The 18,395-nt window shown below is 37.7% G+C and overlaps 1 protein-coding gene across 4 annotated transcripts in view; it reads left to right on the forward strand.

Moving 5' to 3' along the window:
- Window positions 1–18,395, forward strand: part of FRY (FRY microtubule binding protein) — a 349,471-nt gene that overhangs the window by 172,581 nt on the left and 158,495 nt on the right. For all 4 annotated transcript variants that reach the window (XM_047852065.1, XM_047852039.1, XM_047852049.1 and 1 more), the window contains 7 exons: window positions 3,434–3,524; window positions 3,734–3,813; window positions 3,929–4,009; window positions 9,927–10,095; window positions 13,128–13,220; window positions 13,315–13,413; window positions 15,175–15,276. In XM_047852065.1, the coding sequence (XP_047708021.1) occupies window positions 3,434–3,524; window positions 3,734–3,813; window positions 3,929–4,009; window positions 9,927–10,095; window positions 13,128–13,220; window positions 13,315–13,413; window positions 15,175–15,276 (715 nt within the window). The remainder of the gene's footprint in view (window positions 1–3,433; window positions 3,525–3,733; window positions 3,814–3,928; window positions 4,010–9,926; window positions 10,096–13,127; window positions 13,221–13,314; window positions 13,414–15,174; window positions 15,277–18,395) is intronic.

Raw genomic sequence — 18,395 nt, forward strand, 5'->3', positions numbered from 1 at the left:
TAAGAAAGTTGACTATATTTACCTTTTCTTAAAAAAAAGATTATTTTTAAAACATCTCCATATGAATTGATGGTGCACTTTTTAAAACAGTAAAGACAGAAATGAATCATTCAGAAAATCAGATATTAACTACTTCTTGTGAGTGATTTATGTCTCTCATTATTTCTTGACACTTCTAATGCTTTTTTAAAAATATCCACTTCTCAATGTCATGAAATGAATTACATTTCATCCAAAGTTGTGATTTCATTTTATAACATGCTTGAGTTTATGCAAGATTCAATCATTTGTTAATCATTTTGTTTGGGAGAGAAATTAATAACTTTTTATATTGAATCTTTTTTTAGTTGAAGACAGGGAATTTTTTATTAAGATATAACTGATACCTGGCAAAATTCATTCTTTTAAAGTGTGTAATTTTTTGTTTTTTAGTATATTCACAAGGTTGTACAGCCATCACCACTAATTCCAGAACATTTCATAACCCTGAAAAGAAATCTCATACTAATTAGCAGTCTCTTCTCACAAATATTTTTTTGATATATCAAATTTGAAAGGTAAAGTCTCAATTCTAAAATTGGTTCAGACTGTGAGATTAATAAATTAATGGTATCATTTTATTATTCTTCCCATATTACATGTTAGTTTATGAGTAGATATTAAACCTTTCCTTGGGGATGAAGAATGGGGCAGTTTTAATTGAATTAAGTGAGTTTTAGTTTTGTTTCTCTGTTTTGTCATAATTTAGTTACTAAACCTAGATTTTCCATGAATTTATTTCTTTTTGTATTGAAAATATTGAAAATGATTATATATATAATATATATATTATTTTACTTTGTGTGTGTGTGTATATATATATATATATATATATTTTTTTTTTTTTTTTTTTTTAAGAGGCTCCATGCCCAACATGGGGCTTGAACTCACGACCCTGAGATCAAGAGTTGCATGTTACAGACTGAGCCAGCCAGGAACCCTTGAAAATAGTATTTTAAAACTCACGTTACTAATTGTTTTCAGGAGATCAGAGTAATTGCCAATATCAAATACAGCATCAGGACAGTGAAATTTGACTCAGCAGCATTTAATTAGCATTTGGACGTCCAAAATAAGAATGTGTGTTTGGGAGAAAGCCAAAAGAAAGAATGAGATGTATTACCTACATCTAGAGCATGATGTAGGTAATAATGAGAGTTTCTGTTACTAGAGGAAAAAAAAAGAGGAACTTTAGAGAAAAGCACAAGCAACCGAAAACAGTTAAGTGTGACAGATGTGTACTAGGGTTACAATTTCTAAGATTAGTATAATATCAACATTTTGACTGCCAAATAAATTTGTCAGATGCTGCTGGCTCCTGGCAGTTAGACCTCAAACCAGCAATAAAGTTGAATTCATTATTGGAAAAGTATAGGTCTTACTTTTATTTGAAAGCATAAATTGGCTCATTAAATAAAATAGAATCCGGGGTTTAAAGTTTTTTTCCCTGCCAAGAACTGCTACTTTCTCAAGGTCCTCTGGCCCCTTTTAAAGACTCTTATTGGCCATCCAACACAACCATTTTCTCTCTATTGCTGCTGGCCATCTTTGAAAGTTCTCCTTCCTTTCAGTTTTCAAACATCTTGTTTACTTATTCCATGCTATAATCTCTAGGTCAGGCTTGATGAATGTTCTTTTTTAAGGCAGTTGGATGTGTTTTCCTCTCCTCCAGCTGGCAGGAGCTCTTCCAAGTTCTAGTGGGTCTTGAAGGACTTCAGATAGATGGTTTGGCCCAGTGCTCTCCCTCCTGGCAAGACTATTTGCAATAATCGTGAATGAATGAGCTCCTACCCTGTCCATACATTTCTCCTTGAGAGTTAGAGCTGCAACTTCCCTTGCTAACCCATTCTGTCACTCGCCAGCCTTTACTTGACTTGTTTATGGTTATAGAGCTTCTCCAGAAATTCTTTTTTATATCTTACATATCACCTTCCTTTCTTCTCATTCCCGTTGACTGAAGCAAAAAAAAAATTCTCCATATTTAAAATATTCTTGGGGTGCCTGGGTGGCTCAGTTGGTCCAACTTCAGCTTAGGTCATGATCTCACGATTTGTGAGTTCACGATTTGCGGGTTCGAGCCCCGCATCAGACTCTGTGCTGAAGGCTTAGGGCCTGGAGCCTGCTTGGATTCTGTGTCTCCCTCTCTGTCTGGCACTCCCCTACTCATACTCTATCTCTCTGTCTCTCAAAAAGAGACATATTTTAAATTAAAAAAATTTAAATTTAAATTAAAAAATTTAAATAAAAATTTAATAAAATTTAATTTAAAAATTTAAATAAAAAATTTAAATTAAAAAAATATTTTTTTAATATTCTTGATTTATTTTGAAAATACCTGCCTGACAAGCCCAACTCTGGTCCTCCTTTCTCATTGCTCTTACTTAAAATTCCAAGGATGGAGCATTTACATGTTTGAGAGACTATGCTAAACATATTACACACTTAATCTTATTTAATACTCAAGCAAACCTTTCTGTAATTGCTATTATCATTCCCATTGTGTAGATGGAACAGTTACTGGTAAATAGAAGAGGCATCATGTTAACCTACGACTGTTCCACACTAAAGCCAATGCTCGTAGCCACTATTCTGTGCCTAGAGTCTCAGCCATCGTTTAATTTGTCTTTCTTTGTTCCATTCCCAGTCAGCCTTCAGTTAGTATGTTAGATAAGCAGAACCCGGGGTGGGGGGGTGGGATGGAGGTAGACTGACATTTCTGTCCTTTGACAGTGTTTATTCAGCTCCCTGACTTTTGAGTGAGTTCAGATGACTCCACTTTGCTTCTTTCTACCTCTTCTTCCACCTGCTTTATAACCATTCTCTCTCCCACCACCCCATTCACTTTTTTCTTCTTTCACAAACTTCAAGTGGCAGCAGATCATGAGGAAAGAGGCATGGAAACAAAAGAGAGAGAGAGAGAGAGAGAGAGAGAGAAATGGCTCCTAACCTTTCTCCACCCTCCATAGTCCTGCTGTGGCTGATCATGGTACTACGTCCTTATTATTCTCTACGTTGTGTAGCTTCTTTCATAGGTGCTTCTCAATATATACCTCCAATATGACAGCCCTGCCCTGCGTCTGTATCTGTTCTAGAGATGATAGGATTCCAGAAAGTTACCTTGGAAGAGCCCACAGGATGAGCTTGTAGACTCACAGATAGCTACTCAAGTTGACATGGCTGAAAAGTTGAAATTTGAAGTCAAATATTCTGATCCTGTGTTAGTTCACTGCACCTCACTGGTAACAAAAAGCATTAGCATATATTTACCCCTGCAATCTTGAAATAGCAAATCTGGTTTGCAGTCCACTGGGAATGAGCCCTAGATGTCTGGAGAATTGTAGCACTCCGAGAATTTTTTCAGTGCCACTGAATATGAATATTTTATATTTTACAGTGATGAACAACAGCGTGATTATTTAATGGAAAGACGGGACCTCGCTATTGATTTCATTTTTTCTTTAGTATTAATAGAAGTTTTGAAACAGGTCAGTAATTTAATGTTTCTTTTAGATAAGGTTTATCTGAAAACTACTTATGTTTTTAAAATCTAAGTTTTAAATTGTCCATGAATTTCAAATATTGGGTCATATGAATTGTGTTTATTGATTGCTAAGGATCACAGAAGTACTATTACTGATGTGATCTTTAATATTCTCTTCCAAGTTAAAGCGATCTTTTTTTTTTTTCTTTTCAGATTCCACTTCATCCTGTAATAGACAGTCTAATACATGATGTTATTAACTTGGCTTTCAAGCACTTTAAGTACAAAGAAGGGTAAAGTAATTTGTCTCTTTAGAATTTTGAAGAAGTTGGGCACTTAAAACTAAAACAAGTTTGCTCTTTTTAGATGACCAGGGATCCCTAACTCATCTAATCGTATCTTATTTAGGTACCTTGGTCCTAACACTGGAAATATGCACATCGTGGCAGACCTGTACGCAGAAGTCATTGGAGTGTTGGCACAAGCTAAGTAAGTGAACGTCAGCCCTTTACCGTAAGATCTTGAGCCCTTCCCCTATTGCCGCCCAGCTCCATTCTCAGGAAGGGACTGTGTGTGAGCTTACGGAGAGCTAAGGTCTTTTTTTTGCTATGGGTATCATGTCTCTGAAATTGACTAAAAGCGCCCTCGAGGCAAGTACCAAATCTTTTTCAATTGTTTTCTCCCCTACCTTTTTTACCCGGCATTTGGGCCAGGGGCTACCAGGAGTCCATGAGTTTCAGACTACTGCATCAAGGAAAGAACCGGACAAACCAAATTGCTTTCCTCTCTGCCACAAATATTCCAAAGAAGTTTACCACTTTGAGGAGTCTTGTTTTCTGTATTCTCTGAGCGTGTAGCTACGATATCTATCATCTGTGAATGGGAAAATTCCATTCTAGAATGTCCCTTTACTATAGAGCTTACTTAACTCAGCTGAGCTAAAAATGTCCCAGACTCTGTCATGGAAACAAGTCGGGGGAAAATTCTCATTGCTAAATTTATCTGGCCCCATAATGCTACTTAGCAGGCTAGAACAAAGTGGTGTTAGACCATTACCAATAATATACTTCTTCCAAAAGTGATGTCACATCTTATTCACCCGTCTTCATCTTACTCAACCCCAAGGCACATCAGGCAAGATCCCGAATGCCTAGGTGAGGCAAATGAGCCAGAGACATAATGCGAATCCAGGCCAAGAGTTGAGCTTAAAGCAACAGTGATGCCCTGATGCTTATGAAATACAATCTTCAGAAAGAGATTTTTATCTTCAAGAAGAGATGGTGTTTCCTAACTTAGTAGCATGGAAATACCCAATTATCAAAAAACAAAAAGTTTTGAAAATGTGTACTCAGCAACCTTACCTAGCCAAACATAGACAAGAACTCAGGCAACAGACCCCCAAAACTCTTCAGTGTGACTTACTTACTCTAACCCAGTTTATCCATCTCGGGTAGCTATTTTTTCGAACCCCTAAAACATCGCTGTTGGATGGAAGAGAGGTAGACACACTGATGCCGTGAGAAATATCAAACTCAAAGACTGTCAACAACGGAGAGGAAAGAAAAAGTAACCAAAGCACACTGAAAAAACTACAGTGTTACCTGGGCCATTTTGCATGAGATCATATCACACTTTTATCGTAGCCCATTGTGATAATTGTGGTTCATGAGTCATCAAGAAAAAAAAGCATAATATATTTTTTATTGCAACTAACAATAAAAGTATTGGCATTTTTAAGGGATAAGCTTCAATTGCCTGGCAGCTTGATTCATATGTATGTACCTCATTCCCATAAAAGATCAGAAAAATGAGTTATTTTGCTATGTGTTCGGCTGATTTGTGTCAAACCCTGAAAATCTCAACATATTCCTGTGTAATTCCTCTTGGTATTATCTCAGACCTATTCTCTTATACTATCGTTTGGAAAGTTTAATTTGCCAAAAAATGGCTTTTGTGTTTTTCTTAGTTTTTGTGGATTATGCAAACAATATTGGTTTCCTTAGAATGACCTTTCTTAGCCACATCAGTTTTGAGTTAGTTATGAATGAATTGAAAAACAATGTCATAAGCAAGCAACACTCTAAGGCTATAGGAATTTCCATATTAGGTCAGATCTATGATCCACCAGTCCAGTGTTTTCTTGCCAACCGTGGTTTTTTAAATTTCCATGATGTCAGTATTTAACCTAATTCTGCAATAGCCAAGTATGTGAAATGTCTCAATTTGGACAATGTTCCAGTACTTTCCACTCATAAGAGAACCCTTTGGCCAGTGAGTTCTTACAGTACCTGCAGTAATGTATAGTAATCACAGTGCTGTATTCTCACCTAGTCAGTGTATAGGTAACCTTTATTGATAGATGATACAATCTTCAACTAGTGTCATAATCCAAATTATCACATTATTCTTTCTCATGAGTAGGCCAGAAGCATTACTTTGTCATTGCCTTAGGCAAGTACTGTTTCCTTTGTTCTCAGTGGGGGAAAAAAGGATGTATGCTTATCTACTACAGAGTGGTTATCTTTTTTTTGTTTCCCAAATAAGTGAGTAATGAAACAGTTCTAATTTTAGATTTTATATCTAGCCGGTAATGCATATGAAATATTGTCTTTATTCTGACTGTAGTTGTTAATACTTAGTTTTGGTCTTTAAGTTTTAGCAAAATCACTATTTTTAATCTTACTAGTGCTAATGCACTTAACTTCTACTGGTAAAGGGAAAAAATTTTGCTGGTTTGTGATATTTGCCCAAAGTGTTGACTTTTTCAAAGTCAGTTTAGTTAAGATTAGATTTTTTTAGAGTAAGTTTTTTTGGTTAAAATCTGGTATATTTATTTAAATAGTCATAATGGCCTCTAAGATTCATAGATTTCAAAATTGCTTTCTCTTTATGTGATATAAACACAATGTACATATTCTTATACTCTTTTATATGTACTAAACATTTTAAAGCAGTTTATTTTTATACTGCTGTTATAGTAATCCAAAGACTGAGTAACGATTTAATTACTGTATTTACTAAAGACAGTACTAAACACTAAAGGCATAGTCATTGAAAATACATTTATTTTTTCCTAAAATTATTTTAGGGGAAAATAAATTTTAAGTGCAAATAGATTTGGGTATTTTTTTATGCTAAAATAGTATATTTATGTCATTTGGGACTTTTAAAAGCAAAAGATAACCATATTTATTCTTAAATGAGAAATAAATAGACTGTCAGCCACCTACTTGTGAGAATGTGGAACTAGTAAATTATACAGATAACCTGCCCTCTCCTACCTCTTCTTGTTTTAGTCATGGATTAGGGATGGAAAACAAACTTTCTTAAGTATCATATGGTCCTTAAAACAATATAAGTCTAACCTATTAGATTACTTTTTTCCTTTTAAACTCTCACATTTAAAATTAAAATCACTGAGGGGTACCTAAGTGGCTCAGTCGATTCAGTGTCTGACTCTTGATTTCAGCTCAGGTCATGATATCACAGTTCATGGGATCAAGCCCCACATTGGGTTCCGTGCTGACAGCACAGAGCCTGCTTGGGATTCTCTCTCTCTCCCTCTCTCTGGCCCTCCCCCACTGTCTCTATCTCTCAAAATAAATAAACAAACATTTAAAAAGTCATTAATAGGGTTTTTTTAGTGTTTGGAAATAACTTGAATAAACACATAATTTTTAAAAACCAGTTGCGAATTAATAAATTTATATAATCTTGATTGAAAGTGTCCCTTCCATTGCTTTGCCACACCAACTCTGCCTCCCACCCTTTCTCGTTGCTGCATAAAGTCTCATCCTTTACCTCAACTCAAATCCCCCCAAATCTCCTCTAATTTTCCAGCTGGAAAGAGCCCTTTCTCCTCGCCTTGGAGCCTCTTTAAGTGTATTATTCACATAAAAGGCAATGTGAAATGAGAAAGTGATCTAGTCTAGCATTCCACCTCCCAGAAGGATCAGCAAGATTTGAGCAAGGGGTCAGATACTTGTGAACACACCTCACAAACTATTATTATTATTATTATTATTATTATTATTATTGTTATTATTTGCATGACTCATGGCCAGTTCTACATCGTTTTATATTCCCAAACAAACTATACACTGTTCTTAGGGCAGCAACTATATTTCATAGTTCATGACCATGTAAGGCAGCTGGAGTATGGTGGAAATTCCTGGACTTTATGTCAGAAGACCTGGGTTTGAGTCGTCTTTGTCGTGTCGATCTTCCAAATCTGTTTCTTCATTTGTAAAATGGGAATGCATTCACTGCCTGACTCAATGGGTTTTTGTGAAAGTAAAAGGAGTATAATGTGCATCAAATATTAAACATCTTTTTTTTTAATTTTTTATTGTTTATTTATTTTTGAGAAAGAGAGAGAGATGGAGCACAAGTGGGGAAGGGGCAGAGGGAGAGGGAGACACAGAATCTGAAGCAGGCTCCAGGCTCCGAGCTGTCAGCACAGAGCCCGATGTGGGGCTCAAATTCATGAACCGTGAAATCATGATCTGAGCCAAGGTCAGACGCTCAACCGACTGAGACAACCGCCCCTAAAATATTAAACATCTTACAAATATACCTTATTGTTATTCCTAGTCTAGACCAGTGCATCATAAACTTTAGCGCATCAGAATCACCTATACGGTTGGTTGAACGAGATTACTGGAATTCACCCCTAGAGTTTCTTACCCGATAGGCGTGGCGTGGGCCAGATAAAGCCTGTTCCTCACAAGTTCCCACACAATGCTGCTGCTGCTGATCCCGGGGCCACACTTTGAGAACCACTGGCCTAGACATAACATAGCACGGAGATTAAGCACTGGGACTCTAGAGCCAGACATTTGGCTTGAAACCCTGGCTGTGCCATTTATCAGCTGTGCGACTTTATCACATTAAGAAATCTCAGCCTCAAGTTCCCTTGTCTGTGAAGAGGGTATAATAATAGTGCCCTGCTCGAGTTGCAAGGATTAAATAATTGTGAAGATGAAATGTAGGGTTCACTGAACTGTGCTTGGCATATCGTGGATGCTGGATATCTGCTTGTTGCTGCCATTGTCACCATCCTCGGCATCAGATTGTTTTCCTCCTCTAGAAGAAGTAGAAAAGAGAGATGACCCAGGAATTTGGAGTTTATATTTTCTGCTCCGTTGCCTCCTTACAAACCTTTTTTATTGTGAAATATATGGAGCAAACATGAGAAAAAAATCCATAAATTGGTTTAGAAAAATACAGTTTTCACAAACTGTTACCAAATGAGCGTCATGTAACTTCCTGTACCCAAGCCGAGAACTGGAAAATGGCCGGCTCTCTCTAAGCCTCTTCCACCGACTTGCCAATCACACACCTCTTGTACTGCCTTCTGGTGAAACAATATCTGTGTTTACAGCCTACTTTATTTGTCCCAAACTTTCTACATTGAAGTGTCCAACATTGTTGTTTCAACCTTCTCAGATTCCATTACTGGGCCTTCAACTTTCATAATATAATAACCCTCTTTAATCATGCCTCGCTCCTAATTGACCTTTTCACATATGTAGAACCACAGGCTGATCGTCTCAGGAAGCGAAATACAATGAGTTTTAGAAGGCTTTCCTTGTTTTCTTAACCAGCCATTTCAGAAGTAGTTTGGATAACTTCTGTGTATATATTCCTCTACCTTAGATACTTGGAAGAACTGCTACTATTTTCCATCCTCTTAGGATCTATTGTTTTAATCCTATATGATAACGTTATAATTAATATTATTAAATATTAACATTTTCCTTTCAAATAATACAGATACCTTACATTCCTTGCAGACTGCGTCTCTTTGATTGTAACATCCCGCGCAGGTAGTAGAAAGCTTATTCGTCTTTCAGATTTGATTTGTATTTTTTCATTAGTAGATTTTCCTTCAACCTGAAAAAAATTTTTTCACCAATCATTAACCTAAAACTATAAAAGACACAACAACAGAAAACTTTGGAAATGGACTGGGACTGTGTCTTGGCATTATTTGCTGTCATTGTCAGAAATAGCTGGCCTGTGATATTGTTCAGATGCTTAAAATTGGATACTTTAGGCCATTGGAGTTTGCAAGTATGTGGGAAATTGCTAAGCCTGAGGAAAAGAAGCTTTTTGTCGTGCTCAATTTAAGAGCTAGACCATTTTGAGGGCGTCTAAATAGCCCTAGATCTTCTCCCTGACTGAAGGAAATGTTGAGCATCTTATGAGAATAAGAGAAGAAAGGAGAAGATTGCACTCTTTGCCAAATCCCCAGTATCGAATCCTTACAAAATGACAGCCGTGTACTTCACCTGATTCAAAGGAACGCTGTTGCTGTGCCCCCGTCACTCCTAGATGCTGGAGGCCTCCATTACAGTCACTTTTGTACCCATGATTTGAGAAGTCACTCATGTTCTCTTCTTAGATTCCCTGCTGTAAAGAAGAAATTTATGGCAGAGCTAAAAGAATTACGGCACAAAGAGCAGAGCCCGTATGTCGTTCAGAGTATTATCAGCTTGATAATGGGGATGAAATTCTTTCGAATTAAGATGTATCCAGTGGAGGACTTTGAGGCCTCTCTTCAGTTTATGCAGGTAGGTAATGTCTTGGGCAGGAGAACCACGGGGCCCTCACCCTGAGCAACTCCCTTCATCAGAATGATGGACCGGAGTCCAAGTCATTTGCTTGTCAATGTGGAAAGAGTCCTGCCTTTGCCTCAGCAATTCACAACGTGCTTTGTATCCCAGTAATAGAATTTCAGGCAGATAATTTCACTTTCAAACTTTCATATCCTCTTTGCAGGAGGCTGTAGAGTGGAATGTCATATATGTTGACTCTTTTTCTTTTTTACTCCTCAGCTGCATATCGATCTACGAATAAAATGTAGCTGATCTTTTTACTTTTTATCCCTGATAGCATTGAGGTGGCTATGTTAGTGTTCATAGGCATCAGAACTTTAGGGAAGAAACTTTTTATTCCTACTATATGAGAGAATCAGGTTTTCTATTTTAAATCAACCAAACCATACAGGTGTAAGCGTCAATTACACAGTGTTCCTCATTATGTACTAACAAAAGAATTGTTGCTAGTGTGGATTTTGCAGAACACGCAGCTCTATGAGAATTTATAAAACTCTCTCTGATGCTGCTGTGAGTTGGATTTAGTAAGGGTCTTTATCAATAAAGAGTTTACATATAGGGATTATGAATGGAGGCTATACCACTTCATACCCACTAAAGTGGCTAATAATGAAAAAGACAGACAACAGCAAGTGTGGGTGAGATGTAGAGAAATCGGAACACTCACACACTGGTGGGGATATAAAATCACACAACTTTGGAAAACAGTTTAGCAGTTCCTTGATTGTTAAACCTTAGGTATATATCCAAGAGAAAAATATATGTCCCCACAAAAACTTGAAGGCAAATGTTATTATTCATAGTAACATTATTCATTATTCATAATAACAAAGAAGTGAATATAACCCAAATGTTCATCAACCAATGAATAGATAAACAAATGGTGGCAGATCCATAAAGGGAATATTATTTGGCCATGAAAAGGAATGAAGTACTAATAACATGCCACAACATGGCTGTACCTTGAAAACAATACTCTAAGTCAAAGCAGTCAGATGCCGAAGGCCACATATTGTATGATTCCGTTTATACAAAATGTCCAGAATAGGCAAATCCATAGACACAGAAAGTGGATTAGTGATCGTATGAAGAGTTGGAGGAAGGGGTATGGATAAGGAGGTTGGAGATAACTACTGAAGGGCGCAAAGTTTCTTTGGAGGATAGTGGAAAGGTCCTAAACTTGTTGTGATAAATGTACAACTATGAATGTACTAAAAGCCATTGGTTTGTATACTTTAAATGGGTGAATTGCATGTTATATTGACTGTGTCTGAGTAAAGCTATTTTTTAAAGAAAGATATGGGCTGTGTATCAAACTTCTTGGGTTTAAAATCAAGCTGTAGCACTTACCAGCCCTGTGACCTTGGCCCAGTCATGCTTAGGCCCTCCCAGCCTCACCTACCTTAGTACCAAGTGGTGATGGTGGCAATAACCTTAGAAGGTGGCTCTGAGGAGGCACATGGTAAGTACTTACTAACTGTTAACTATTTTTATCCCTCTCTCATGTGAATAATTCATGTAACTATGTATTTGAATGACAATTTGCAAGAGTGTTTACACACATATACAAAGTAATGTAGGAAAAGGGCCACAATTCCAGAAACCATGACTTTCCATGTTGGCAACGCCTATCTTGCATTGATATCTAAATATGGAATTGATAGACTAGGGATTTTAGTAACTTGTGTTGGCAATGGTCCCAATGTTGACTGAAAATAAATATAATAGCTAATATAGATGTTAACATATCATCACAAATACGTGTAGCCTTGGACCCTTCCATGAAAACAATACCTAATGAATAGCATAGTAAGTTATTATGAAAAAGGCCAGGAAGGAGAAAAGGGCTAGTTGGATTCTAAACAGATCAGCTTTCCTAACAAATGATTCTCTGGGCCACCAAAAGTAGCCTTCATAGGGGCACCTATGTGGCTCAATTGGTTGAGAGTCTGACTCTTGATATTGGCTCAGGTCATGATCCCAGGGTCATGGGATCCAGCCCCACCTCAGGCTCTGAGCTGACCATGGATCCAGCTTAAGATTCTCTCTCTCTCCCTCTGCCCCTCTCCCCAGCTCATTCTGTCTCAAAACAAAACAAAATAACAAAACAGCTATTTCATAGATAGTAGGCCACAGGCAAAAGACATCCTTACTTGAGGAGGTATTCTAAAGGTTTCTTGTCTGGGGGTAGGGTTGGGGAGAGGGGTTGGTGGGAAGAAGGGAAGCATTCCAGACTTACTTATGAAACTATCTGAATAATAAACACACCTAAAATGTCAGAGCTAAGAAGTAAACAGCTCTGTGCCTGGGGCTGTCACAGGGCCTAAAATAAGTTTAATATCTTCTGCCTCTCTTCCCATGTTTATCTTCTCTGGAGATCTGTATTTGTGGGTTAATCAAGGACCCAGGGCCCCACACACAGTAGATGGTCAATAGAAATTTGTCAGCAATGAATGTCTGAATGAATCAACCAAGAAGTCAGTGGATGAATATCTGCTCACTGGTTATAGATGCTTTGTCCTTTCAGCAAAGTGATTTGAGATAGAAATAGGAGGACACCAGTCTTGCAAAATGTCATTAGGGTCATTTTGAATTTTTTAAAAATTTTTATTTATTTATTTATTTATTTTGAGAGAGAGACAGAGAGACTGAGAGCGGGAGAGGGGCAGAGAGAGAGGGAGACACAGAACCTGAAGCAGGCTCCAGGCTCTGAGTTGTCAGCACAGAGCCTGACGCAGGGCTCAAAATCACGGACTGCGAGATCATGACCTGAGCTGAAGTTGGATGCTTAACAACTGAGCCACTCACGTGCCCCAGGGCCATTTTGAACATAAATATAAGTGCTGGAATCTAGTGATTTTCTTTACTAGATTATGAAATATGCTATGTCAGTGTGTATGATTTAAGAGCTGTTTACTTAAATTTAAGTGCATTTATGTGCATATCTCAATCTGCTCTCCCTCCTTTATGCTTTTTCTACTTCCTAGGAATGTGCACATTATTTCCTCGAGGTCAAAGACAAAGATATCAAACATGCCTTGGCTGGGCTTTTTGTTGAAATTCTTGTCCCAGTTGCTGCCGTGAGTTATGTTTTTATTTTTAAGAATTTCCTCAAATTAGATTAGAGAGTTAACAATGTAATTAATATAATATTAACATGGGTCTCTGTTTTAGGCTGTTAAAAATGAAGTCAATGTTCCCTGTCTTAGAAACTTTGTTGAAAGCCTATATGATACCACGCTGGAACTTTCTTCTCGAAAGAAGCATTCATTGGTTAGTAACTATGAGAAAATCCAAAATGCAAAATTGCAGAGGCTAAAATTCCTACGCTGAAATTACTTGAAAGTCATAAGGGTTCCCCCTAGATGGAAGATTTATCTACAGCTCCCCCCAAAAGAGGGAGCATTTCAAACTTTGGATCTTGCACTTAATATTGACCATAACTGAATCGCAGTAATATAAGGGGATTAGACCATGTCACCTCAGATGACCCTTCTCGTCTTAAGATTCTGTTGTTTATTTTCAAGACTGGCTTAACTTGATTTTTGTTTTTATTTCTGGGTATTTTTTCCAATCTAAAAGTCAAAGTTTATAATAACAGTTTATCTTTTCAATCCCCACAAGTCTTCACTGGTTGATTCCTAGCCTGATACTCAAAATCAAATGGAACCAGGCAGCAAAGAGGGTTGGGAGGCAGATGGTTGCCCGTAGGAAGGATTCTCTGAAGGCTGAGAAAACAGTATTTGGGAAAGGTCTTGTGCTGAAAAGCAGCAGTGCAGAGAAGTCTTTTAAATTACTACAACCTGTTGCCCTCAGTGGTGAATAAGACTCTGGTTTATGAATCGACACGTGGCATATGAGCTATAATTGTGATAGTTTGAAGGAAGTAGGTTATTTAGGTAGATGTTTGCTGACATGGTTTTTGCCAATCTTCAAAGTATGAGCATTGCCACCATTCTTTGAGCGAGTATTCAGGGTTGCTTTGCTGGCAGGGGTGACAGATTTGCTTATTTTTTACTTCTGTGGTCATTGTGACTGACTACTAGTAGTTTTTTGGGTTTCTTTGTTTTGTTGTGTTGTGTTTTAGTTTGTTTTGTTTTAGATTGCTGGCTGGAATTAGAGTTCTTCTCAATGGTAGTGTAGTTCAAAGTCAGTTTAAAGCCAAGTGACTAAAATATTAAGCTAGTGGATTGTTACACAATGATTCTCATTATGGCAATTGTTTTTTGTTTTGTTTTTTGTTTGTTTGTTTGTTTGCTAATTCAGCCTAATGGATGATCCAGTTATATTGTTGTTTAGATCTTCCCTAGCTTTAATTCTTGGGAGCCCTAAAGGTGTATGCCATCTGGCTCAGCAAAAATGGTGATGGGTTCTGCATATATATTTTTTGGGTGGCCGCTCATTAGCTTTTCTGTCTCCTTTAGTTGCTGTGGGAAACCAGCCCAGTTAGGCAGGAAAACACAGTAGCACCTCTGTTTATTCAGTCGTAAGCAAATTCCTCCTGTGGTTAAATTTGTCTTGGTGGAGTTTACCAATGCAATAACATTTCTTTGAGGAATCTTCCTTAATTACAGGAAGATTGCATGCAAAAGAAAATATATACACCTACCTCTAAGACAAAGACAAGCTAGTAGATGTTTATGAGGAAAAAGCCCAATAATATTTTTAAAATTCATGTGCCTTCCTGCTTTCTTTCTGAGAACTGAGAGTGATCTAAGCTAATGAGTTTGTTTTTAAAATCCCTAAGTTAAGACTAAATGAGTAAATCAGATTTCCACTTATACATGAAGCTTATTATACATTACACACTATTATACACCATGTAATTCTAGATAATTCCATCCGCATCATCATCAGAAAGCATTTGTGAAATGCCTACCTCTGCATGGCACCCCTGGGCCTCGTTGTGTTATGAAGCGTCCTGTTTATTCTGGCCCACAGAAGGAGGTGGATAGGTAGCGATCGCAGAGAACGTGCATTACCTGATTTGATGAAATATGAATCAGCTCGTGACCTCATCTTCTTTCTCCTCAGGCCCTGTACCCCCTGGTGACCTGTCTTCTCTGTGTCAGTCAGAAGCAGCTGTTCCTGAACAGGTGGCACATTTTCCTCAACAACTGCTTATCCAACCTTAAAGTTAGTATTTGTCAGCTCAAAAAAGTCTTTTCTGAACTAGATATGTGTCTGAGACTGGTACATGTGCTCCTGAGAGTGGCTCCCGATGTGGGCGGGGGAATTTCCCTGTACTGTTGGAATAGTGAAAAAAAATATTAATCAGAGTTCTCCTTATTAAATATAGTCTGTTTTAGAAGAAGACTAAGGATAAGAGAAATCATTTCAGATTTGGGGAAATGTCTTTTCTAATAAGGATCGCTTTCAAGGTAGAATTAAATACCCCCTTATGTGCATCAATTGTTGCATTTTATCTAAACGATTAAAAAAGGGGAGGCCGCACTTCACTGGCAGAGCCATGCGAATTGATTTCAGAAGCTCAGCTATACCTCCCGCATCCTTCCTCTGCCGCCTCTAGTCTAGGAAAATATTTGGGAGGAAAGTTCCATTCTGTGGGAAGACTGGCCCTAGTCACAGGGAACATGTATTTCCTGTCACTGTTATTTGCGATTATTTGAAGGCATTCTATTCAAGCCACATGGCAGGCCATCAGCCCGAGGCATTCATTGAACAAATGCCCTACAGGTAGTTAGCACAAGTACTGGATGATGTGAGGAATGAAGTCAATGTTCCTAAAACTGAGGAGGCTACTGTTAAAACTACTATAATGAATAGTTTTAAAATTGGCTTTATAACTTTTAAGTAGTAGACATAGTTTAAGTTTCAGTGACCTATTGGTGAAAGACAACTAAATGGAAATCAACCCTAGTATAAATGCAAACAGTGTGTATTTTCCTGTTATTTCCAATGGTGTCCAAAAATCTTGAAGCTCGTCTATATTTGCTACTTTAGAATTTTTGAAATATATCTAGTTATACAACCCTGTATGTGCTTGTACATGTTGCCTTGTCTTTTTTGTTCTAAGACACTTTAATTTAGTGAAGTGGTTAAGATTAATTATATTATTTTGGCATTTACAATAATTACACCATAATCTGCATTAGAGCTGTTTTGAGCACTGATGGTGAAATCCAAGATTAGAATCATTTATTTTCTTCCACTTGGCAGTGAAATATAATAGCAGTGGATATAGAATTAAGCTTTTAAGTATCCTGAAAAACAAAAAGCTTTTCAGGGTTATCAGCTATTATATAATAGCCACTCCTCGATATTTTATTTAGAGATTTACGCATCAATAATACTCTCTAACACACAGCACAATGTCATTTTGTTGTTGTTTGATCCGCCGTTAACTTATTCAGTTATTAGTTGCAGTTAAAAATATTTTTTGTTCATTTACACTTTACAGAAAATGGCCATTTTATTCAAAACAAAGAAGAGAAATGATTAAGAATGTTCACAGTGCATTATTCTGTGTACATTATTCTGAGTTCATTTGAGATGAATTTTAGTTAGAATTAAAATAATACTTTGCGTGACAACTTATTGTTGTGGCCAAAAAAAAGCCAAAAAAATTTTTTGGTTTAAAGTAGGTGTCTTTGGGGGCGCCTGGGTGGCTCAGTCGGTTGGGCATCCGACTTTGGCTCAGGTCATGATCTCGCGGTCTGTGAGTTCGAGCCCCGCGTCAGGCTCTGTGCTGACAGCTCAGAGCCTGGAGCCTGTTTCAGATTCTGTGTCTCCCTCTCTCTGCCCCTCCCCTGCTCATTCTCTGTCTCTCTCTGTCTCAAAAATGAATAAACGTTAAAAAAAATTAAAAAAATAAATAAATAAAGTAGGTGTCTTTGATAGATAGCAGCATAATCTTACTTTGGAACATAATTGCCTCGAAGTTAAAACATTGGTGCTGTAGTCAAAACCCATCAAAAAGTCCTAATAACAGGGTTATAAATGGCCCTAGAGAAAAGTGGGGCTGCCAGCTGATGGTATATCCGTATGCAACCATTTCAAGCCTTAGAATTTCTAAGAGAATGGCCATGAGATCAGAAAGGGTATATAGAGTCAATGATATAGAGACTGAACCAAATTTCAGAATTCCATTCAATTCACCAAGTAGGTATGAAATGCCCACTGTGTGAGGTGCTAGGGATGCTGCTGAAAGTGGGAAAGACAAGGGAAGTCAACTATATGAAAACTAGAAATAGAATAGAGTCTCTGTCCTTCAGGAACTTAGCATTTCATTGGGGGATATGTAACGAAGTTTCAAAATGCATGATAGAGACAGCCAGGAATATAGAAGTTGACGGTAGAGATACCTGTGCCATTTGGAGAGATTCAAGACTCCACGAAGCATGAAAGAGGTAGTGATCAGGCCAAGTTAAGGCAATGATATTTTACCTTATGGGTAATAAATTGTTGGAATTCACCATCCCAAGGCTAAAAGATAGAAAAAGACCCTTGATGATTACAGTTGAAATAAAATGGTATCACATGTATTTAGAACTAAACCCAGTAGGGATTAAATGAGACCACTGTAAAATGTCATAAATAGGGGCGCTGGGGTGGCTCAGTCGGTGGGGCGTCTGACTTCGTCTCAGGTCATGATCTCGCGGTTTGTGAGTTCAAGCGCCGCGTCGGGTTCTGTGCCTCCCTCTCTCTGCTCCTCCCATACTCACGTTCTGTCTGTCTCTCTCTCTAAAATAAATCTTAAAAAACATTTTTTTTAAATGTCATAAATAGACAGAAAATCTTCCAAAACCTCCTCACAAATACTCACTGGGGTGAGAAATACCTGAGGAAAACTACCATGGCTTCAGAAGTATACTTTGTCTCAAATAAGCGTCAGTGTTTTATGGCATTTAGCGCCAACCATATCATTTTATCAAGACCACCAGACCAAGTCTCCCCCCTTTTACCTTTCTCCTTTTTGCTCCCGGCACGCTTCCGCATCTTGTCTCCCACTTCCCTACACATGCTTAAGTATAATGAACGTACTTTTTGAACCCTACACGTTGAACTTGGTAGCCATCCTTGATGTGTTCTGCAGACGCCAGTCATCAAGGCAGCAGCGTGACATATAGCAGAATAGAAGTGTGTTTGAGCATGAAAAAAATGATGCTTTCAAAGTAAACAAGCTCTCAGATTCAACGCTCATTTAATGTCAGTGCCCTGGTTTATCTTCCGAGTCAGTCTGTCAGAAGCAGGTTGCTTTGGAAACACAAACTTGAAGTCTTTATTTACAGTTG

The sequence above is a fragment of the Prionailurus viverrinus genome, chromosome A1 (assembly GCF_022837055.1).
Source record: "Prionailurus viverrinus isolate Anna chromosome A1, UM_Priviv_1.0, whole genome shotgun sequence".
Classification (NCBI taxonomy): Eukaryota; Metazoa; Chordata; class Mammalia; order Carnivora; family Felidae; genus Prionailurus; species Prionailurus viverrinus.